Here is a 23,912-nt window from a genome sequence, read left to right on the forward strand (position 1 = left end):
TTCCTACCGGCTCTCCACCCCCTAAATTCAGCCCGTCCTCCTAAGGTGTCCCAACGTCAAGAAAACGGTCAATGTGAAGTCTCCTAACCTACCAGAGGACCCAAAACAGAAAACGGGACAGTACGTTACTTTCGCGAGCCGCTTCCATTTTTTAGTACGACAATTTTTGGCCTTATGTAACGACGACGATGGAAAAGCGACGTTCTTTTTAGGAGGACAGGTTGTAGGAGGACAGGTTGCAGGAGGACAGGTTGCTAAAATTCCCTCCATTGTTGCCTACAACCTAAAATATGTAACTGTTCTATTTTGTATGTTAAAACCTCCCTCACCAGCCTCTCACAGCCAAAAGCAATGAAGTGCTTCATTATCATAGTAGATGGATTTAAATAGATGTAGCAATTATGTGAAGTTAATTTCTGTTACCATGAACCAATCATTACATTTATTTTGTATTCACTATTGAATATCCATCTCTTGTATAGCTTTGGGACTTGCCGAACGCTATAGTTTGGGGTTCAGTCTCTGAGCCCATTATATGCCTCAGCAACCCTTTCCACTACCACCCACAGGATGGGTATGGGGTGCATAATAAATGAACTAAACTAAAACTGGCTTTGTAAGACTGTACATGGATTGTACTCTCACAATCCATTGTGGAAAAAACTGTCCTCAATAATTCTAACCTATATGTCCCTAGTGACAAGTTCAGTCTTGTGAACCGTCTTAGCTGTATGCAGACTAAATTTACCTGAATTTACCTGAGGGCCACCAACACTAGTGGCCTCGACGAGGACAGGAAGTCGGCGGCTTGTCAAAGGTTCCCCCATTTGCCCTGATGATCTTTTCTAGTTGTATTTTAAAACTCAGCAGAGTTTGGGCGTTTACGGCTTCGGTGGGAAAGCAGTTCCACGGGCTAATAACCCTGTGGGTGAAAAAGCATCTCTTGTTTTCTGTCCTACATTGTGGCTTGTTGAGAGTGAACCCGTTGCTCCTCGTTCGTGTTACATCTGACTCTCTTTTCCTTTTGAAGAAACTGTCCAGATCGATATCATCCATATTGTTTAGTATTTGAAGGTTTCTATGAGATCCTCCCTGTCATGCCTGGTTTGCAGTGTTGTTAGCCCTGTGGCCCTCAACCGTTCCTGATACGACTAAGCTCTGGTATCTGGCTTACCAGGTAAGCTCTGGTATCTGGCTTACCAGGTAAGCTCTGGTATCTGGCTGAAAAATTCATATTTTGTTGCCCGGTGTTGCACCTTCTCCAGAGCAGCTATGTCTTTCTGAAGATGAGAACTCCATGTCTGGACGCAGTAGTACAGGTGGGGGCGCACCAGTGACTTATTCAATTGATCAACTCTTTCTTTTCCTTGAAGGTAAAGGTACGCTTGATAATTCCCAAGGTTTGGTTCGCTTTTTTATACTGCCGCTCCCACTTGTTGTCCAACTTTTAGTGAATAATAGATTCTGACTCCGAGGTCCTTTTCTTCATCTATCTGCTGTAAGGTAGTGCTGTCAATTTGGTAGTTGTAACGTGGATTGTTGAGCCCCACATGCAAGGTCTTGCACTTATCGACAATAAAAAGCTTTTGTCAGTTACCTCACCATTTGTGGTGAGGTAACATGTATAAGCAAGTAGATGGGGTCGCCATGGGTTCTCCCCTAGGTGTCCTGTTTGCGAACTTCTACATGGGTACCATCGAACAAAAGGTCTTAGTCGACATGAACTTGAAACCGGCCATATACTGCAGGTATGTTGACGACATTTTTACACAGGTACCTGATGTTAGACATCTGCAGGAGCTGAAGGAGGCATTTGAGCGAAATTCTGTGTTGCGTTTCACTTACGAGATGGAGAAGGATGGGAAGCTGCCCTTTCTAGATGTAACAGTCATGCAAAGGAGCGGAGGTTTCCACACTGCAGTCTACACTAAGGAAACAAACATAGGAATGTGCCTCAATGCCAACAGTGACTGCCCAGACAGGTACAAGAGGAGTGTTGTTAACGCTTATGTCGACCATGCTCTCAGCCACAGTTCAGGATGGAAGCAAGTCGATGAAGAACTCTATAGGGTAAGGCAGGTCCTAGTCAACAACGGCTTCCCAAATGGTTTCGTTGAAGACATTATAAGAAGGAAGGTGAAACGCCATGCAACCTCTGAAGAGACAACTAACACAACACCTGTACCCCCTATTAGACTATTTTACAGGAACTTCTTTTCCACAGCTCATAAAACGGGGGAAAGGGTCCTGAAAGATATTGTTAATAGGAACGTTATCCCTACAGACAAAAATCAGAAGATACAATTGACGATTTACTATAAAACCAAAAAAACGGCCAACCTACTCATGAGAAACTCTCCAGACACAAAGCAGAACGCTTTAAAAGAGACCAACGTCGTTGAGCCCTGAAATTCTCGCATCGCAAGGTAACCCAAGAGGTGGCACGGGCATGAATAGCCCGTAAGTCTGGAGGCGGCCAGGGAATGCGTGTTAAAGCCGAGGCTGGCAGACTGGGTCCCCCATGCTCTTCACCGATCGTGAACTAAACTGATTGATGAAGATTAAGCCACCCAAGAGGTGGCACGGGCATGAATAGCCCGTAAGTGGTGGCCCTTTCGAGCCATTACCAGTATCAAAAGATGATACTGGAGATCTGTGGAGGCGCAACTGCACCCTGCGTGACGGGAGATGTCTCCCGGACCAAGTGTGGCGAACTAAACTGTGCCCTATACAAAGATAAACCACTCCCCCCTCCCCCCGTAAGGCTTGGCGCTTTCCCCCCCTTGATAATTAATTAATCCCCCTTCCCCCCCCCCCCAACGTGGAGGATGGAACCACTCACTATACTGCCTGTGCTTCTTCCAGTGGCTGGAAATATTCCGCTTAACTTGAACAACATGAGTTAAGTAAATGGGGAGCTTCCTAATTCATGGACCAACAGTCTCATTATTGTCATTCCTAAGTCCAACTTGCCTAATTTCCCAATTTCCTTCACTCGTTGTCTTTGCAAGACTCTTGAGAGAATTGTTTTAAACCGTCTCTATCGTTGAATTAGAGATTTATTGTGTTTCCAAATATATACAGTAGCTTCACACGTGGAAGGAGCGTGCAGCATTTTATTACCGCCTTCCTCACCCTTCATACTGGAAAGTCACATACCACTTTGCTAGACCTAAAGTCAGCCTTAGACATTGCCAAGCACGTGTCATTATGACGACACTGGCCAGAGTGGGTGTTGCAGGCTGGCTCCTACCTGGCAGGGAAGGTAATTTATCTAGCAAGACAACTGGTTGATACCTGATAAGACATCTGTACTTTTCCAAGAGCACCAGTGTAACAGCGGACGTTGAAGTGGGCACTCCAAAAGGTGGGTACCTTTAGTCTTACTCTGTTTAATGTTTAATCAATGTGGTGTTAAAGGTTGAGCCCACGAGGTCTGCCAAACACATCACTAGCTGCGCTCATGATGTAATGATGTATAACTCGGGTATACCAACATCCACAACATTTCTAACTCTATATTAGACATGTCAGGATCTCGGCCAAGTCATCTCGACTGAGAGAACAAAAAACTATCCTGAATAGATGGCCCCCGCCTCACAGACGGCGGGGTCTGAGCTGTTCGCAAGAGTCACCCGTATAATGGGTCTCAAGTTTACTATGTAACCAGATTCAAGTACCGTGGTGTACGAGCCCCACTGTAAGGCCACCGTATAGCCAGGTTGGGCCGTCAAGGTAGAGAGGAGCGCTGGTCTTGGGCTGAGGCAGAGTGTCATCACAACTATGGCGTAATTATTACAATTACAACAATTTATGTAGCTATTTATGTGCTGAGTGATAATGCTGCAACACTGACACTGATGTGATTGGTCACAGACATTGTGACCAACCACATCACAGTGCTCCAGCAGACACTGTACCCAGCCATATCACCATACCCCAGCAGACACTGTACCCAGCTATATCACCATACACCAGCAGACACTGTACCCAGCCATATCACCATACCCCAGCAGACACTGTACCCAGCTATATCACCATACACCAGCAGACACTACCCAGCTATATCACCATACCCCAGCAGACACTGTACCCAGCCATATCACCATACCCCAGCAGACACTGTACCCAGCTATATCACCATACACCAGCAGACACTGTACCCAGCCATATCACCATACACCAGCAGACACTGTACCCAGCTATATCACCATACACCAGCAGACACTGTACCCAGCTACATCACCATACCCCAGCAGACACTGTACCCAGCTATATCACCATACACCAGCAGACACTGTACCCAGCCATATCACCATACACCAGCAGACACTGTACCCAGCCATATCACCATACACCAGCAGACACTGTACCCAGCTACATCACCATACACCAGCAGACACTGTACCCAGCTACATCACCATACCCCAGCAGACACTGTACCCAGCTACATCACCATACACCAGCAGACACTGTACCCAGCTACATCACCATACCCCAGCAGACACTGTACCCAGCTATATCACCATACACCAGCAGACACTGTACCCAGCTACATCACCATACACCAGCAGACACTGTACCCAGCTACATCACCATACCCCAGCAGACACTGTACCCAGCTATATCACCATACACCAGCAGACACTGTACCCAGCCATATCACCATACACCAGCAGACACTGTACCCAGCTATATCACCATACACCAGCAGACACTGTACCCAGCTACATCACCATACCCCAGCAGACACTGTACCCAGCTACATCACCATACACCAGCAGACACTGTACCCAGCTACATCACCATACACCAGCAGACACTGTACCCAGCTACATCACCATACACCAGCAGACACTGTACCCAGCTACATCACCATACCCCAGCAGACACTGTACCCAGCTATATCACCATACACCAGCAGACACTGTACCCAGCTACATCACCATACACCAGCAGACACTGTACCCAGCTATATCACCATACACCAGCAGACACTGTACCCAGCCATATCACCATACACCAGCAGACACTGTACCCAGCTACATCACCATACACCAGCAGACACTGTACCCAGCCATATCACCATACACCAGCAGACACTGTACCCAGCTACATCACCATACACCAGCAGACACTGTACCCAGCTACATCACCATACACCAGCAGACACTGTACCCAGCTACATCACCATACACCAGCAGACACTGTACCCAGCCATATCACCATACACCAGCAGACACTGTACCCAGCTACATCACCATACACCAGCAGACACTGTACCCAGCCATATCACCATACACCAGCAGACACTGTACCCAGCTATATCACCATACACCAGCAGACACTGTACCCAGCTACATCACCATACACCAGCAGACACTGTACCCAGCTATATCACCATACCCCAGCAGACACTGTACCCAGCTACATCACCATACACCAGCAGACACTGTACCCAGCTATATCACCATACACCAGCAGACACTGTACCCAGCTACATCACCATACACCAGCAGACACTGTACCCAGCTATATCACCATACACCAGCAGACACTGTACCCAGCTATATCACCATACCCCAGCAGACACTGTACCCAGCTACATCACCATACACCAGCAGACACTGTACCCAGCTACATCACCATACACCAGCAGACACTGTACCCAGCCATATCACCATACACCAGCAGACACTGTACCCAGCTACATCACCATACACCAGCAGACACTGTACCCAGCCATATCACCATACACCAGCAGACACTGTACCCAGCTACATCACCATACCCCAGCAGACACTGTACCCAGCTACATCACCATACCCCTCTGGATACTGTTGCCAGACACAAGTTCCTCAGTAGGATAGTGCCAGGTCAATCACCATATTTCTAGATCATTACTTTGATTAATGTACACCTCACTAAGACACTATCATATGACTTATAGTAATTATTTGTCACTATATAGTCACTATTTGTCACTATATAGTCACTATTGTTGTTGTTTTTTGGATTCAGCTACTCTGAACAAAAAAGTTCCAAGTAGCACGGGCTATGGTGAGCCCATTGTGGACTTACCTGGCACAGGAGCGTGGTGTGACTTGGAAACTTTTCTTGGAAATTTGGACTGGTGACTTTTCTGGCTCAAAATAAACAACAAATAATTATCACCACACTTACCTCACTTGGAGCAGCTGTTCGTCTCACTGTACTCACTGTGCGCCTCACTGTACTCACTGTGAAATATGAATCACCATATTGTCAAAACATATCACAATTTGAATTCATGTGCATCTCACTATATCACCACACTAGTACACTGTCAACATATTTTTTTCAATATACCATTATTGGACCGTATATATTTCGGTGTTTAACACTTTCACCAGTTTTGTGGGAGCCATCACTATAGATCTACTCTATTGCACCATCATCGGTTGCCATTGGATTCAGGAGGCCTGGTCGACGACCGGGCCGCGGGGACACTAAGCCCCGGAAGCACCTCAAGGTAGGTAGCCATTAACACTCACATCACTATACACCACACTGGCAAACTAACCATATTACCATGACCTTACCTCACTCAGCCATAAAAAGCAGAAAGAACATGGCTGGTTATGTCTGCCCTGACAGTCAAGACACTGGCCCTGACTCGCGCAATTATTCACCCAATACCGAGAGCGAGAGAGAGCGAAGGTTCTGCCATCTATGTTCCTGCTGGGGTATAACCAGGACTTGCCAGCCGACGTATTCGCTCCGCGGTCGCATCTTTCCCGAGCTGACCAGTGGTGGGCGTCAGGTTAGTGCTGAGCTTCGAGGGGGTCAGCACGACGCTTCCTAGAGGCTCTCATTGCGTTTTCTGTGCAGTACTGCGTGTGTGTGTGTGGAAGCCGCGTTTGTCGGCTACTGAAGTCTGCCTCTAGATTTTAGCGGGTCGTGTCGGCTGTTTTCCAACTATTATTTGTTGACTGGCGATCCCGGGCCAGTGTGCCATGCTGTGCTACTTGTTCTTGATGGTTAGTTAACTGTTTTATCATGTTTATAATAGGACAAATTTTAAAAGTTGTATTTGATTTAAGTCATAGTTTTGAGAAACTGTCAAACCTGTTGTAAGGGGTGGAGGTTGAATGTGCTCGATTGGTTTTAATATTGTTCTTGATTCTCTTGGTCATGGAGCAATACCTACAGTGTAGAGTAAACCTCGCGAGGGGACGAATTGATTTACCTTTTGCCCGATAAATTTGATGTAATGCTGCTTATATGGGGGGGGGGCATTTATCAATAATTCGCTCTCCTAGTATACTTTGACAAGTTTTAATGTCTGGTTTGGTAATAAGATTACCACTGCGAGTTGGTCCAACGTAACCGGCCCCATTATCCTGGTAAGTGGTAAACTGTGCGGGGTCTCTATAGGCGAAGATTTCGCAACTGTTCAGACTAGTCCGACACGGTGGTTCGTGTATTTCTTAACGACCACTTGTTAAGTTTCGCTCTGACCGCGTGACTGAATTATATAATTTCGTAATTAACGCCATGTGGTATATCTTGTATGACTTGAGGTAAACTTCGATTTAAGGTGCAAGTGAAGAAGTAAAAGTCGCAGAATATATTAGTAAATGCTTTAATTTAAAGGTTTCCTTTCGTGTTAATGGGACGTTGTGATGCGTTGTCTTTGATGGTAATTCTTTAATTCCTTGAGTATTCCACTGTGTTGGAACCCAATGTGTGGATCTCCAGTAAGTACTTGTAAAGTTGCTCGGGGAGAGTACTCTTCAACGAGCTGAAGAGTAGACTAGCTCGTAGTGTTTAGGTACAGCCTGTTATCACTTGGATTGCACTTAAGTCACTGCAAATTTGTTAACTTTTTCTTGACTGGTACAGAATATGCACATCCACTGGGAACATATATCCCTGGTTGTGTAGTTTCCATCCCTGCTTTAAAATGGCACTACAGGGTTACACACAACGGTGGTAACGGTCCACACAACGGTGGTAACGGTCCACACAACGGTGGTAACGGAACGTTTTGAATTATAAATTATAGTGGAGGGGGGGGGGGAGTTTAGCAATTTTTCGTTGCAGAGTGGAAGGTGGAGGTCGAGACAGATTGTTTAATTAGTTGTCGATACTAGTTATATAATGCCTGTGGCATGCGGGGGGGGGGAGAGGGGGAGAACTGGTTGGATTTCGCAGTTTTGGATAATTAGGTCTGTACTAATTATCTTTTAACAAGTTAGTTTGCTAGGAGTCGGTCCAGTATCTTGTATTACCTTTTAAATGCCAGTTAACTTTAATGCAGAGATGACTTATGTTAGCAGTTTGTCGGTGTAAGGTGTGGAGAGTGCCGGGTGGCGGGAACACTTCCCACGTGAAGTGTCTAGCGGATGGTTAAGAACTACGCTGTGTGAGTGTTGCAAGTTGCCGGTGGCGACAAAAGCAACTTGTAGAACTTAAGATTTTTTTTGTTCATTCTGGGTTTGAACATTTGAGGGTGTCGGAGTGAAGTCTTGTGTATAATGGGCTGCTAAATATTTCAAATCCTTTATGCACTTTTTCTTAAGGTGTGGCTAATTGACACGTGGAATAGTTGGACGTGGTGTGTATACGTGGAAATGATCCAGTATTTGAAACCAGATCGGGTGGAATTTGACGTGCAGAGTAAAGTTGTCATTGTTCTCCCTGGTTTAATTATGGGTCTCTTGGCTTCATTCTCCTCTCAATCGGTGATCCAGGGTTAGATTCCCGGGCGGGGCAGAATATGTTTGGAGTTTTCTTTCCACTAATGTGTTCACCTAGCACTACATGGGTACCAGAGTTGAACAACGGTTGTGGGGGCTACATCCTGGGGAGGCGACTAGTCACGGTGACCAACACGTAGTCTTGTCTTACCGTGACCTGCCATCTTGTTTAGCATGACCTTCGACACTGTTCGCCTCTCCTCTTTCAACCATGCTTCCTCGATACACAAACTTCGTCTGATTTCCAGTAATCCTTGGGCTAAATTGTTAGTCTGGTTCTAATAATCTGTATCACCGTAAACTAAGTTCACTAGTCCCTGTCCTTTTGACTTCATTTTTTTTTTAATTTTGCCCCGAGGGGCGAGTTTATTGGGCAGCGCCACTCATCTTGAGTGGACACGCCGCCATAGTGACAGTATTGGGCAGCGCCACTCATCTTGAGTGGACACACCACCATAGCAGCATGTACAACACTTCCCCAATAGGAAGAAAACCCGCTGGGTTGTTCATCCTGTCACTTGTACCCAGACACAGCTGGGACTTGCTTAACTGTCTCAAGTGAACAGCTCCTCGTCGTTGATGTAGTCCAACATTTTTCTCCTATTTTCACGGTCTACGCCAACTTAAACCTGGGCTTGTTCATCTTTGTTCTATCATTTTAGAGGCTCTCAGCTACCCTCTTGCTGTTGGCTTGACAACTCTCGCTCCTTATCCTGGTACCTTTTATTCTGCCCACCTTAGTCAGTGAGGACTTCAGTGTTTACACCTGCAGCCCTCCTGTACGATCGCTCAACCACTTGGGTTGGATGGTAGAGCGACGATCTCGCTTCATGCAGGTCGGCGTTCAATCCCCGACCGTCAAAGTGGCTGGGAACCATTCCTTTCTCCCATCCCAAATCCTGATCCCTTCCAAGAGCTATATAGTCGTAATGGCTTGGCGCTTTCCCTTGATAGTTATCTCTCTCCTGTAAGATGTTGGTCTTTGTTGAGTATTTTTACTAACGTTCCCCTTGATTTTTCATTACTCGAAAGGCGACAGGTGGTGGTGTTCAGACTGTTGACGTGACTCCTCTTTCAGTGCAAAATGCTAATCTGTGACGTTATGGGGGTTCTCTCCTGTTCTTGCCAATCTCTGTATAGAGTACTTTAAAACTGTTCTTCCCACTATTAGCACGTGCGTCCCTAGTCTACCTTCGCTTTATTTTTGCTATATATCCTCTGTAGTATTATCTAGCCTTTCCTCTTTTTCTCTGAACAAACTTGCTCCAATTAATTTCAAAAGTTGTCTTCCTTCTTAAAGGCTTCCTTCTCTAGACGTCACACGTCTCCCGCAAGCCGGTGTACATTGGCATGTAAATTCACTATTCCTACATCTACCTTCTGTAAACTAGTGTTCTTATCTCCTCCTCAGAGTCCTAAGCATCAGTAACCCTGTTTTATTCTCAAGTGTTTCACGCCTTGGTTACCTCTTATCAGACTAAAACTATTTTCATTCTAAAACTTTCCAATACTACTTGTGTTGGCACTAGTGTTGGCACTAGTGTTGGCACTAGTGTTGCAACTAGTTGGCACAACACTGTTGTGCTTAACCTTAATGGCACATTTACTTTAATAATAATCTCGCTAATGCCTTCCTCCTCCTTGATATAAAACTCGCCTTTTGACAAACTAACACTTTATAGTACTCTGGTTCACACTGCTGGTGCTGCTCCCAGTGGTGCTGGTGTTTACACTCTTCTTATCCTCTCAAATAAACGCCAAAATGTCCTCTCCTTGTACAACCCGTCCTCGACTCAAGTCCATTACATTCAGCGGTCGACCCCACAGACGCATTAATAAATTTTAACATGCTGTTTATTCAAAACGGGAATTTTCTCAAGTATAAATTTTTGTAATATATTGGCAAATTGTGTATATATAGGCATAGGATAGGTTAGGTGTTTAGGTTCTGTTGGCGATTATTTGTATTTGTAGTACGTGGGTGAAGCATTTATAGCGTTGTGATTCGAACAAAATTCGTCAGTGAAGCACTTGTTCCGGATATGTTCGAACGTCAGCAGTTGAGTCGTGTGTAAACCGCTTTTCATTCATAAACAGGGGGTTTGGCGGGTGCATGGAATCACTTTTAGATCTTTGGAGGACGGGCTGCCTTGTAGGGTCCCGGTAATAGTCGGGTTCGTTCTCGAATTCCGGGTTCGAATCCTGGGCGGGACAGAAATGGTTTGGCACATTTCCTTTCACCTAATGTAACTGTTCACCTAGCAGTAAGTAGGTAATCAGGAGTTGGCTTGTTGTGGGGTTGCATCCTGGGCGGGGTCAGTAATTCGACATAGAGGGAATGTCGGCACTGGAGAAGTGCCCGACGGACCACTGGAACAGCTAACACAGTGCACAGTTACAAACCCAATAAGATTTAATCTTGGATTCAACAGAGCAGAAGTTATTGTAACACACATGGGGCAAAATCTTACTGAAGCGACCATACGAGTTGTGAAATACTCACACTCCGCCTAAGTAAAACCGAAACAAGCATCACTTAGTGGGCCAGCCAGAGGCTCGGGGCCCGCGCACGAATTTTCCTCCCCCCCCCCCCACCCAAAAAAAAAAATAGGAAGGGGGAACCCCTCGATATAAGCCTAACCTGTATGAATACATAGAAACTTCTTGTCCCCCGACACAATGAAATTATCACACAGATCACACTAACGTGATGCATCAAATGAACAATTACCTAAGTGTAATTACCTAAGTGTAGTTACAGGATGAGAGCTACGCTCGTGGTGTCCCGTCTTCCCAGCACTCTTTGTCATATAACGCTTTGAAACTAACAAAGTGTTGGTCTGCTATTGTTCTGACCTCCGGGTCCCCAGACTGCAGCATCACTCGCAGCTGCGTGTTCTTTCGCAGTCAGAATGTTGTAGAAAGCGGGAAACTCTAGTCCTCCTCCGTCAGTCTCCACGGAAGAAAAATTGTTGTGGCAGCCGCAGCCAGCTACAAATAGCCTTTATCTACCGCCTGCCTTTATCTTTATCTATAGCCTGCCACATCTACCGATGAGACAACTGAATGATGACCAGTTTCTGAATCTGATGGCGTGCGTGTAACCTCTGTTGGGGTTTTGGGATGGGGGGGGGGTCCTAATGTCCCTCGCCACCCCTCAATACGGTACCGTTATCTTGGAGTTATCTAGGGATGATTTCAGGGTTTAGCGTCCCCGCGGCCCAGTCCTCGACCAGGCCTCATCTTTGTTACATATCCCCAGGAAGCGGCTCCTAGCAGCTGGTTAACTCCCGGGTACCTATTTACTGCTGGGTTACAGGGGGCATCAGGGTGAAAGAAACTGCCCATTTGTTTCTGCCTCCTTCGGGGATCGAACCCGGGACTTCAAGACTACAAATCCGAAGCGCTGTCCACTCGGTTGTCAGGCTTCCTTAATCACCTTTATCATAAACTAGTGTACAGAAGTACTTGTTCTCGTCAAATATGCAGTCTAAAAAGCCACGGTATTAATCTGAAATGTTCTTTCATTAACGAACTTTTTTTTTGACTCTTTTCCACTTCTAAAGCTCAATATCCGGCACTTTGCTGAGCTTTCCCGAAGTCGTGCATGTGCCAGTGTGCCAAACAATGGCACGTACAAGGCCACTTTAAACTATCATAGTGCTGGTATCTTTTCCTTGCCCAGTTCAATCCCCAGCCCTATGCCTTCGTATTAGTTAGAAGCCTGTTAGAATAATTGCCCCTAGAATAAATAGGGCGACTTTTTTTTAGTTTCGTGTTTCTCGCTCCTCTGGTGGTCGGGATTGTTCTATAGCCCGACATTGCATGCCTTTTGGCTCCATGACCCTTTGTATACCAGGATGGGAGATACACGCCTTCTCCATATAGAGGAAAGGTGCGCTCAATCTTCACTCAAGGGAAAGATTAAGTGCACGGGCCTTAACCAGACCAACGTCCAAATTTTCAGCACAACTATCCATGGGGATGAAAGCTCTTGTTGCAGCAGACTACCCTAGCAGTCTGCTGCTCAATACCTTGTGAAGCAGCCTTGAGACCTTGGAGGATAGGTATGAGGCGACACTATTTTCGGGATCGGGTATTTTTTTGGTATTGGTTCTGTATTTGAGAAATGGTCGTGGTAGTAGATTTACTGAGGTTTAGTGAGCACCCTGACAGGTATGTCCTTGAGGTGGATGGCAGTACTAGCAGGGCCGGGGGCAGAATACTTTAAGAAGATATGGTCCGGCCCGGAAGGTATGGAAGAGAAAAGTCATTAGAAAACTCCACCTGGGAGGGCTTGTATCCTCTGCACACTGATACACAACCTTTTCCGAACGTCATTTGCACTTGATTAAATCTAATTAGCGTCGGGAGACTCTTGTACAGGCACTAGTTGTGACCCCTCGGTCTGGCGGGCACTGCTGCCAGTCGTCTCTTCCTCCTGCTCCTGTGCCAGGTAAGCTACGGGCTCACCATAGCCCGTGCTACTTGGAACTTGTTCAGAGTAGCTGAATCTATAACAACGTCTCTTCCCGGACAAGGATGATGATCTCCTCGGTCTACCTCTTTGCTCCCGCCACACTTTGCTGCAGCCTCTGCGTGGTATGAGATTGCCTGGGAAAGATGTTGGTGTAGCGATCTGCCTTTTGTTAGCACAAGTTTCCCCACATTCTGGACATAGCGATTGGTCATCTATAGTCGGGTGGTAAAGGTACGCCGCTGTACTGACTGGGGTTAGCGTATCAACAAGCTGTGTGATTAGTTCGTGGGCGCAGAGACCTATGAAGCCCTTGGCATGGACCCAGTTGGCCTTCTGGGTTTTGCTTTGTGCCTTGACTCTTACCTACAGAAACACTAAAATCTCGCCTAAATAAAGCCAGTGAGGGTTAGTTGCCAGAGTTTGGAGTCGAGCAAGAGTACCGTGTGGTGGTGGTAGCGGGGCGACTAATCTGACAGTACCAGTTCAGACTGTTGTGCGTGTCCGCGCACGCTACTGGAAGATGTACGCATCTAGGTGGACCACCCAATCTTCCTGAAAAAGACCGTATTTATTGATAAAGTAACTATTTGGTTGTAAGTATGTAGTGAATGAATACTAGTAATTCAATTTTTGCACTTTTTTAATTTTGTCTTGGAAAACAAACTAAAAACCAAACTTGAATATTAATAGGCCTAGTATAGTACGCACACTAGGCTATCTTGAGGTTATCTTGAGATGATTTCGGGGCTTTTTAGTGTCCCCGCGGCCCGGTCCTCGACCAGGCCTCCACCCCCAGGAAGCAGCCCGTGACAGCTGACTAACACCCAGGTACCTATTTACTGCTAGGTAACAGGGGCATTCAGGGTGAAAGAAACTTTGCCCATTTGTTTCTGCCTCGTGCGGGAATCGAACCCGCGCCACAGAATTAAGTCCTGCGCGCTATCCACCAGGCTACGAGGCCCCCCCAGGCTAATGAATGTATTAGGCCCATGATTGCTAGACTAGGTTAGGTGCTATATTTGCCATTAAAAAAAAAGCTTGCCATATTCAACAATACCAAAACTTCAACTTTTTGGTCAATTACTACTTACTGGTACTTTCGACCAGATAGTTAATAAAGAATCCGGTGGATTTTCTCATATCACGACAATGTGATTTCTGTGTGTGTACCTAACCCGTCCTAAACTTTTAGTCATTAGGTTACTGTGCCTGGGTGTTGTAAAGTGCAGCCTAGTCCCCCCCCCCCCCCAACAATAGCGACTCTTATTAACTATCTTATTAATTTGGCTTTTCAGTCTCCTAGGCTTTGCAATAGCTAGGTATATCAAATATTTCAAAATCTTGTTAGATTGTTTCTTTGCTATCATGCTTAATATCGAGCCCGGGAATTGGTGTAATAACCATCTTCGTGAATATTTATACAATGTTTGATTTAAAAACAATAACAATCTAATTCTTACAGGCGATTCTTGGCGAGGTTACAGTGGGAGACCCGTTGTCGTGCCCTGTTGTCGACGACACGGGCGCTACCTTGTGCTGCCAGTCACGCCCCACAGATGGTGCAGGTAGTGTTGAAATATTTTGAAAAAATGTTTTCACTAATCTTCATCCCACTTCATCCTCCCACCCCCCCCCCCCCTTCCTATCCCCCGAATACAATCTTACATTAAAAAGTGCATCAAAGTGTAGTAGCTGCTGTAGCCTTTCATCTTGGCTCTGAATCACCACTGCCCAATTCTACTTTTAAAATATATTTGCAGAATAGTAATTAATAATATTCCACATAATTTTTGGAATGTAAAGATATTCACGAACAATGAGGAGCTAATCAGACATATTACTGTCTGACACTACGTACTCGGACCACAAGCTCATTGAAGTGCAATTTAACATTAATAACGGTAGTAGGCCCAAGAGAAACAACAAGCGAGAAGGGCTATTCAATAAATTGAATTTTAATAATAAAAGTATAGACTGGGAGAAAATAATCAGGGAGCTTACAAACATTCAATGGAAAAATGTTCTAAGAAATAAAAATCCTACACAAAGAATAGAAAAACTGACTTCTGAAGCATACGATTTCGGAAGCGTATAAAGTCTGTCTGAAACATGTTCCTTTGAGGAAAGCCAGAAAGAGGTCAAATGTAGAAAGAGAACGCAGACGACATTACAAAAGGAGGAAGAAATTAACGGAAATGCTTAAGCAGACACGACTCTCCATACAAAGACGAAATAATTTAAACGGGGAGATTAAAGAAATCGAACAGACTGAAGAAAGGCAACTAGAACAGAAAGCAATTAAAGAAAAAAAGAAAAACCCAAAATATTTCTTCACATATGCTAAATCAAAATCGAAAACCACTGCCAGTATTGGACCTATTCGCATTAGTGAAGGTTCATTCACCGAGGATGACAAAGAAATTAGTGAAATCCTAAAAAAGCAGTATGAGGACATGTTTAGCACTCAGATACACAGCATGAAAGTGGAAGATTCGGACTATTTCTTTATGAATGATATCCAAACACCTGTAAATTTAACCGATATCAACACAAGCATAGCAGATTTTGAAAGAAATTGACGATATGCCCCGGGTCCAGACTCGTGGAATTCAATATTTATAAAGAAATGCAAAGTGCCAGTAGCACAGGCACTCAGTATAGTGTGGAGGAAGAGCTTGGACACAGGGAAGATACCAGATGTGCTTAAAGCGGCAGACATTGCCACTCTACACAAGGGTGGTGGCAAAGCATTGGCAAAGAATTGTAGACCAGTTGCACTAACGTCCCACATCTAAGTATTTGAGTGATCAGGAGTCAGGTCACTTAGTCATGGAAACCCATGACCTCCACAATCCAGGCCAACATGGATTTAGAGCAGGAAGATCATGCCTCGCACAGCTACTTGACCACTATGACAAAAACACTGAGGCATTAGAAAAAAACGTAATGCAGATGTCGTATACAAAGGTATTGCAAAGGCATTAGACAAATGTGACCATGGAGTGATTGCACACAAAATGTCAATGGGTATAACTGGTAAAGTAGGACGCTGGATACTCAATTTTCTGTCTAACAGAACACAGTCAATAAAGTAAAATAGTCAGAGCACAGTTAAAAGCTCTGTACCTCAAGGTACAGTCCTTGCACCACTGTTCCTTATTCTCATATCAGGTATAGACAAAAATACAAGTCACAGCTCCGTGTCATCCTTTGCAGACGATACAAAAATCAGCATGAAAATTACCTCTGCTGAAGACATTGATAAACTACAAACAGATGTTAAAGTTTTCGATTGGGCAGCAGAAAATAACATGTTTAACGGTGATAAATTCCAGGTACTCAGGTACGGCAAAAATGAGGATCTGAAACATAATACAGGGTACAAAACACAATCGAATCTGCCCATAGTAGGAAAACAGCATGTCAAGGATTTGGACGATTGAATCGATTTGAATATATTTCGAATGAACGATTTGGGAATAATGTCCGACGACCTAACGTTTAGGGAGCATAACCAAGCAAGTATTACGTCAGCCAGAAAAATGATAGGTTGGATTACGAGAACCTTAAAGTCCAGAGATCCCATCACAATGGTTGTACTCTTCAAATCACTTGTGTTGTCCCGTCTTGAGTACTGCTCAGTACTCGCTTCCCCCTTCAGAGCAAGAGAGATGGCTGAAATAGAGGGAATACAGAGAACATTTACGGCACGCATAGAAGAGGTAAAGCACCTAAATTATTGGGATCGTCTCAAAGCTCTCCAAATGTACTCACTAAAAAAGGAGAGATACCAAATAATATACACATGGAAAATACTAGAGGGACAGGTTCCAAATCTGCACAGTAAAATGACAACGTACTGGAGTGAACGACATGAAAGAAAATGCAGAATAGAACCAGTGAAGAGCAGAGGTGCCATAGGCAGAGAGCCCATGGATGAACAGTATAAACATCAGAGGTCCCCGGTTGTTCAACGTCCTCCCAGCGAGCATCAGAAATATTGCCGGAACAACCGTGGACATCTTCAAGAGGAAACTAGATTATTTTCCTCAAGGAGTGCCGGACCAACCGGGCTGTGATGGGTATGTGGGCCTGCGGGCCGCTCCAAGCGACAGCCTGGTGGACCAAACTCTCACAAGTAAAGTCTGGCCTCGGGCCGGGCTTGTTGAGTAGAACTACTCCCAGAACCCCATCAAGAAGGTATATAAATTAATATGGATCTGTATGAAATATTTAAGATTTAACGTAAATGTAGTTTACTTTTATAACGTTCCAGAGAAATATAAACAATTGTTAAATTCCAAAGTCCACAAGGGGGTCACCATAGCCCGTGCTACTTGGCACTTTTGTTCCGAGTAGCTGAATCTGAAACAATAACCACTAATATTAATATTCCTTGGGGGGGGGGGTTATGGTGCCAGATGCTCACTTATAAATAACGCTAACGCTTTGATACACTTTGTAGAGTAATGGATGCCAGAGGTAGCAAGTCTTAGTAGTTGGAATTTATAAAGAATCAGTTTTACTTAACATTTTATAGTATGGGTGGAACTTGACATGTTCGGTATTCACTTCAGATGCACCAATGCATCGTTTGACTTAACACTCGTCCAAGGGTTAAGCAATTGGCTTTATTTTGGCGTGTGATAAAGATGCAGCTCTACCAAGACACTTTAGTTTACAATGTATGGAGCAGCTAGCATGGCTGGAGAGGGTGGGATTTAGGTGTTTAGTTCAGTATTTTCTAAAACTTTTAAATTGCAGCTTTGGGGCATTTATAATCTTGGTTATAAATCTTGTCAGTGCCTGGATATGCATGACAGTAAAGTACAGGATACACGCCTTGCACGGAAGGTCATTAGTAAGTTGTCTTTGGCAGTTAAGATGAGGGATAATTGGTAAGTGTAGCCTATGCTCTCAATTTAGTACAGAAAACACAATTTTCACCATTGAAATAGGAAAATTGGCTGGAGGCGAGGAGTGCGTGCAGTATCTTCCCCGTGAGTCCCTGAGGCTGGCAAAAAGTGCCTTGTCTAAAGAGGAATATCTAGCACTTGAGGAACGCTTTAAGGAAACTCCTAAAGTAGACAGGTGAGGCTGGTTATGGTCTGACCGGGACAGTGAGACTGGGTCTGAATTTATTTATTAAATTTTCATTGACGATAAAGTGGACACCAATATAGACAGTACTATGTGGTAGGTTTGGTGTAACGTATATACAAAGTTTGTAAACAGTTTGTATTTACAGGTCTGAAGACTGTTGCTGTAGAGAGGATAGAAATCTCACGCTGCCCGTAATCGCCACTACACCTGCCGGTAATGTGTACTAACTCCCTTCATTATTCCTGGAACATGCATGGCTGCTGCCTCTCCTTCATAACATAATAGCAGACCTGCTGGCCCGTGTGACGACAGTTTACAGACGAGGTCCTGTATCAAACAGATTAAAAGACACTGAGCAGCAAATCAATTTTAACTTGTTCCACATTCTACAACAAAAATTTTCAAAACGGTTTACCCAGTTGTCAGTTTCTCATTTGACTCTGCAAGTTACATTTTGTCATTGACAATTTTTGTCCCACTGGAGGGACCCGGCGATCCTCGGATGAAGTCAGTGTTCACTACACACACACCACCACCACCACCACCACCACCACCACCACCATCACTAATTAGGTTCACTGCATAGTCTTAATCACTATCTTCATTCAACTTGTCTTCTCGAATACCACCACATTTTGACATGACATGATCTCATACGGAAAAATGTTGTACTATAAATCACAGCGACTCGCATTAACGTTTCCTATACGTGGGTAGCTTGGTCAGGTTCAGGTGTTTAGTACACCATATTCTGCCCGTTGTGGCAACTGGAGAGGGCGCCCTGCTGCATGTGGGGGGGGGGGTTTGTTTTTTCCTGACTGAAATAGCGGGCAACGTCGCCAATGTGGCAGACGCTTTGCAAAGCTGTCTAAATCCAGCAACAGAAGAGGAAGCGTTACAGGGCCTGGGTGGACGGTAGAGTCCTTGGTGGTCTCCTGATCCACGCTGGTCATGGTAATCTCCTGATCCACCGGGTCCTGATCGACGCTGGTCGTGGTGATCTCGCTGGAATAGTCCCTTTAAGGGACTCCTAGGCTCATCACATTCATAGTCAAGTGATTAACAGGCAATAAGAATGTCTGTATTTATAAGAGGTTCAACGGAAACGCCGCATGAAGCTTAACAGTAGTTTATTTGAAACTTTACCACTAATATAATACAACCCGTCCTCTCGGTCCAATCCATCCAGCGGTCGACCCCCAAAGATGCATCTGTAAATTTGAACATGAACATTCAAAAAAAGGAATTTTCTCTTATAAATTCAACAATGAATAAAGAGCTAGACCTCGCTTCCAGCCGACACTGATAGGAAAGTAGTGATAGGTAATCGCATGGCACACGGCACGTAAATCGGAAGATTCATAAAGTAAAGATTGCTCTATTAAGGCAGGAACGCTGGTAACACGAGCAGGCAAATGACGGAGACGCTTGGGCCTCGTGACGTATGTCGCGTCGTACGTCACGTCGTAATGGAGACGCCTGGTCCTCGTAGTGTGTAAATAAAGTCCAACGTCGTTTCGTATGATCGTGGTAATGATCGACACGTCTAGGTCTCATGACGTGTTGGTGACGTCGCCTGTTGGACCAAGTTATCACAAGTCTAGCCTGGCCTCAGGCCGGGCTCCAGAGTAGAACAACTCAAGAAACCCTCTCCAGGTATGCTTGAATGATATATATATAAATTGATAGTTACATATTAGCATTTTGAGTATATTTAGACATTGGTTAGTTTAGGTGTTCTGGTTCTGTTGGCAATTATTTGTAATTGTAGCACGTGGGTGAAGTATTTACAGCATTGTGGTTCGAACAAAAGTAGTCAGCGAAGAACTTGTTCCGGAAGTGTTCGGACGTCATCAGTCGAGTCGTGTGTAAACCACTTTTCATCCATAAATATGGTTTGGCGGGTCAGCATGTCCTCATAAAGGCTAAAGTCCATTCCGTGAACCCGCCAACCCCCAGCTGTTTATAAATGAAAAAAAAAACGGTTTACAAGACTCGCAACTGATGACGTCCAAAACAAGTTCTTCGCTGACGACTTTTGTTAGAACCACAACGCTGTAAATACTTCACCCACGTGCTACAATTACAAATAATTGTCAAACAGAACCTAAACACCTAACCTAATGCCTAAACATACTAATATATGTAACATTATCAATTTATATTTGAAAATTCCTCTTGAATGAACAGAATGTTACAATTTTCTAATGCTTCTTTGGGGATGGATGGAATGGATTTGGTCCGAGATAATGGGCAGGTTCATGGCCATAGACTTTGGCCTTTGTTTATGAAGACGGGTTGTTCCCTCTCCTCTAACCAGGGGGGGGGGGGAGGGGATTCTGAAGGGCGAAACTCTGGGCAAATAAAAGCTTTCACCCAGTTAAGGCAGTACTTTTTCCCCTGATCCTCCTCTTGGAGTGAGCGGGCCTCCTCTTGGAGTGAGCGGGCCTCCTCTTGGAGTGAGCGGGACTCGGAATCGTTTCTGATAGGAATATCATTCTTTGGTTTCTCCTCAACGTTTCTCACACAATTAGAAGCCAAAAACGGAAGAACAAACCTATAAACGCTTTCTCTCTCCCCCCCCCCCCCCCGCCCCAATTCCGTGTCAAGTGTGTATTTTTTTTTTTATGAATTGTGAAGCCACCAATCTGGGCAACATGGAGAGCGACGCATCAAGGACGAAGAGGGAACGTGCACCTTCGCCGAATTAACGCTCGACCTCGAAGGCTAAACGACAAACTGACCCTCATACAGCAGTCTCTGAATTCCTACTAGACGTGATTGAAGCCCTCAAGGATTCTCTCCCACGACTCGGGAGAAGTGAGACAACGGACTAAGAAACCCTGCTCAGGTACTAGTAAGGTCCACTGCTCCCGGCAGGCACCCTACACGGTGTCTGGAGACACAGGCGGGTCTGGACAGGGGCAGGCTTAACTACATTGATGTACCTCCCCTTCTTCCCTTGCCCAGAGAACCTACTCAAAGTATACGTCATAACATAACAAGTACATACAATCATGGAAAGGAGACCCGTTTTGAAGTCTACAGTTTCTTCCTGCCAGAGGAAACTGAGATTATAGCGCTCGTAAAACTAATCTTTACGACCATAGTACCTAAACGACATTCGCTCGCTCACATTCAGTGCTTAACCAGACTAGAAATAGTCCCGGACCACCTGGCCCTGCAGCTACGTTTTCAACTTTTTCTGTAGGTCTCCCGATCCTGCCAGGCCTCGGCAGTTTCATTAATAGGGTAAACTTAACACAAGCTAGAGCGTCCATGGCGCTGCTCTTCTGCTACCTCCCCACCCAAGGGAAATGACCAAAATTGAGCACATTGTAGCCCCCCTCCTAATGAAAGGTAGAGACGAGAAGCAGCTAGACCACCCTATGGGAAGGTTTTTTGACGGAAGATGGCCCTGAAGCGGAGACATCTGGGAAGAACAAATCCACAAGGGCAGTGACGAGGATTCGAACCTGCGTCCGGGAGCATCCCAGACACTGCCTTAATCGACTGAGCTACGACAGGGTAAAAGGGTTGAAATCGAAGTTCAGGAGAACTTACTGGATCCCGTAGCCTCTCCGAGGCACAAACCAGGCTTTTACACAACCCCCCCCCCCCTGCACCCGAGCTATGTCAATAGGCCGTTCTCCCTCTTCTTCGGTTTGTGCCTTGGAGAGGCTACGGGATCCAGTAAGTTCTCCTGAACTTCGATTTCAACCCTTTTACCCTGTCGTAGCTCAGTCGATTAAGGCAGTGTCTGGGATGCTCCCGGACGCAGGTTCGAATCCTCGTCACGGCCCTTGTGGATTTGGTTATTTGATGCATCACGTTACTGTGATCTGTGTGACCTGGAAAGACCCTACGACGGACGCCTCATGAGATAAGGGCAAACGTCGCACAAGTAAAACTAGTTTTTCTCGAACCTCCAAGAAGGTACAATGCAGAGCCTGTTGAACGCTGTCAACAGGGCGCTGAACCAAGGGCAACTTGTGAACCAACATCCTCAGCAGTAAGAAGCCCAGGCAGACCCCAGGTCGGTACTCGAGCTACCGGATGACGATGATACTAGCCTACGAAATGGCTAGTATCAAGAAATGGACACTCGACAATATGCCCCCCCCCCTTAAACCTACGAACCCCAACCAGGCCACAGAACTAAACCGAAGGAGCAGCCCATTGAGACGAGCACGCCAAAGAGATGACTCGAGGGCAAGCCAGGGAGGGCAGGACAATCGACAGATTCAGAGCTGGGTGGGTAAACCCATCAAGAAATAAGATTTCGAGGAAACGTGTGGTATAACAGACCTCATCTACCATAATTCCAAAAAAGTCATTGTATATAATATATATAATATATATTTATATATTATATATAATTATAATATATATTATATATTATATTTATAATTTAGGGGTACCACCACTGGTTTAATTAAAGGGACCCACATCCTCGAAGAAGAAAATAGTGTTAAGAGAAGACCTTGTGGATTCTCACTGAATACTTTAATCTTTTCCTCTCCTACCACCCCTATTATTTTTTTTATTATATATTATATACATATACATGGATGTGTAATAATTTTTTTGGAATTATGGTAGGTGGAGGGGGGGGGGACCCCACGAATTTTTTTTTCTCTCTCTCCTGGACCAAAAGTCCATGGAAACGGTTTACCCTAGACCTAGAGCACAGCGATACCACGATAAATTTCCTGGACACCACAGTATACGAGGACGACAACCAGGCACTACACACTAAGGCCTACTATTATAAGCCGACGAACCTTCACACATCTGAAGTTAGATTCATGCTAACCGCTAGCCCTAAAGAAATGTACCTTTTTCTTTAGGGTTACGCTATGGAGGATAAACAGTAGAGACGAAACCCTCTACCCACAATTAGACGACCTTTGGGAGATGTTTAGGAATATACCCAGAGGAAATGCTGAAACATGCCCAGGAGAAACTACGAGGGAGGACTAGAATACAGCTGCTCCAGCCCCCAGCCCCTCGAGTGGAGGATAAAGGGTAGTCTCTCGACCTTATTTTTTCCTGGTCTCGCGGGTAATCTGCGGCGGAAGCTCTCGGACATGTGGATCTGGATGAGGCAGACATACGGTGAACACCCCTCCTGGGTGAACTTCCCACAAGACCCACAGATGATTGAATGGAGGAGAGAGAAATCCATAAAGGACCAATTCGTCTGAGCAGGTCTGGAACCTGGCGCCCACAACCTAACAATGGAGGAACTGGCTGGCACTTCAGAGAAACGTTCAAATACCGACGTGGACCTAACCTGATACAGGAGCCCACACTGTAGGCTTGGACAGCCGGAATTTGTGGAGCGGTTAGGAGGGAACCACATTTGAAAGGCGGCACTTTCCTTAGTTTTCTCTAGGTCAGTCACTGAAAGATGACCTAGAACTAGCCGTTACCAAATGTTACCTAGTACCAGTCCGTTTTTATGTAGTAACTCCCTCCCTTTCCAGCCCGTTGCCGTCGTGAGGGGGCTTGGCTGCCGAAGTGTGATGCTGATGTCGATATTTCTTTTTCGGTGTTTTTTTTTTGTTTTGACGCCCGGGGAGGCG

At 45.2% G+C, this 23,912-nt stretch overlaps 1 protein-coding gene across 5 annotated transcripts in view; it reads left to right on the forward strand.

Moving 5' to 3' along the window:
* Positions 1 to 6,823: 6,823 nt before the first annotated feature.
* Positions 6,824 to 23,912, forward strand: part of LOC123753957 (mucin-19) — a 30,287-nt gene continuing 13,198 nt past the window's right edge. For 4 of the 5 annotated variants that reach the window (XM_069307971.1, XM_069307982.1, XM_069307988.1 and 1 more), the window contains exons 1-4: positions 6,824 to 7,019; positions 14,684 to 14,786; positions 18,180 to 18,312; positions 18,470 to 18,537. In XM_069307971.1, coding sequence (XP_069164072.1) covers positions 6,996 to 7,019; positions 14,684 to 14,786; positions 18,180 to 18,312; positions 18,470 to 18,537 — 328 coding nt within the window. In that variant the 5' untranslated portion in view covers positions 6,824 to 6,995. The remainder of the gene's footprint in view (positions 7,020 to 14,683; positions 14,787 to 18,179; positions 18,313 to 18,469; positions 18,538 to 23,912) is intronic. The other variant, XM_069307992.1, reaches the window with a different exon arrangement.

The sequence above is a fragment of the Procambarus clarkii genome, chromosome 6 (assembly GCF_040958095.1).
Source record: "Procambarus clarkii isolate CNS0578487 chromosome 6, FALCON_Pclarkii_2.0, whole genome shotgun sequence".
In the NCBI taxonomy this organism is placed as follows: Eukaryota; Metazoa; Arthropoda; class Malacostraca; order Decapoda; family Cambaridae; genus Procambarus; species Procambarus clarkii.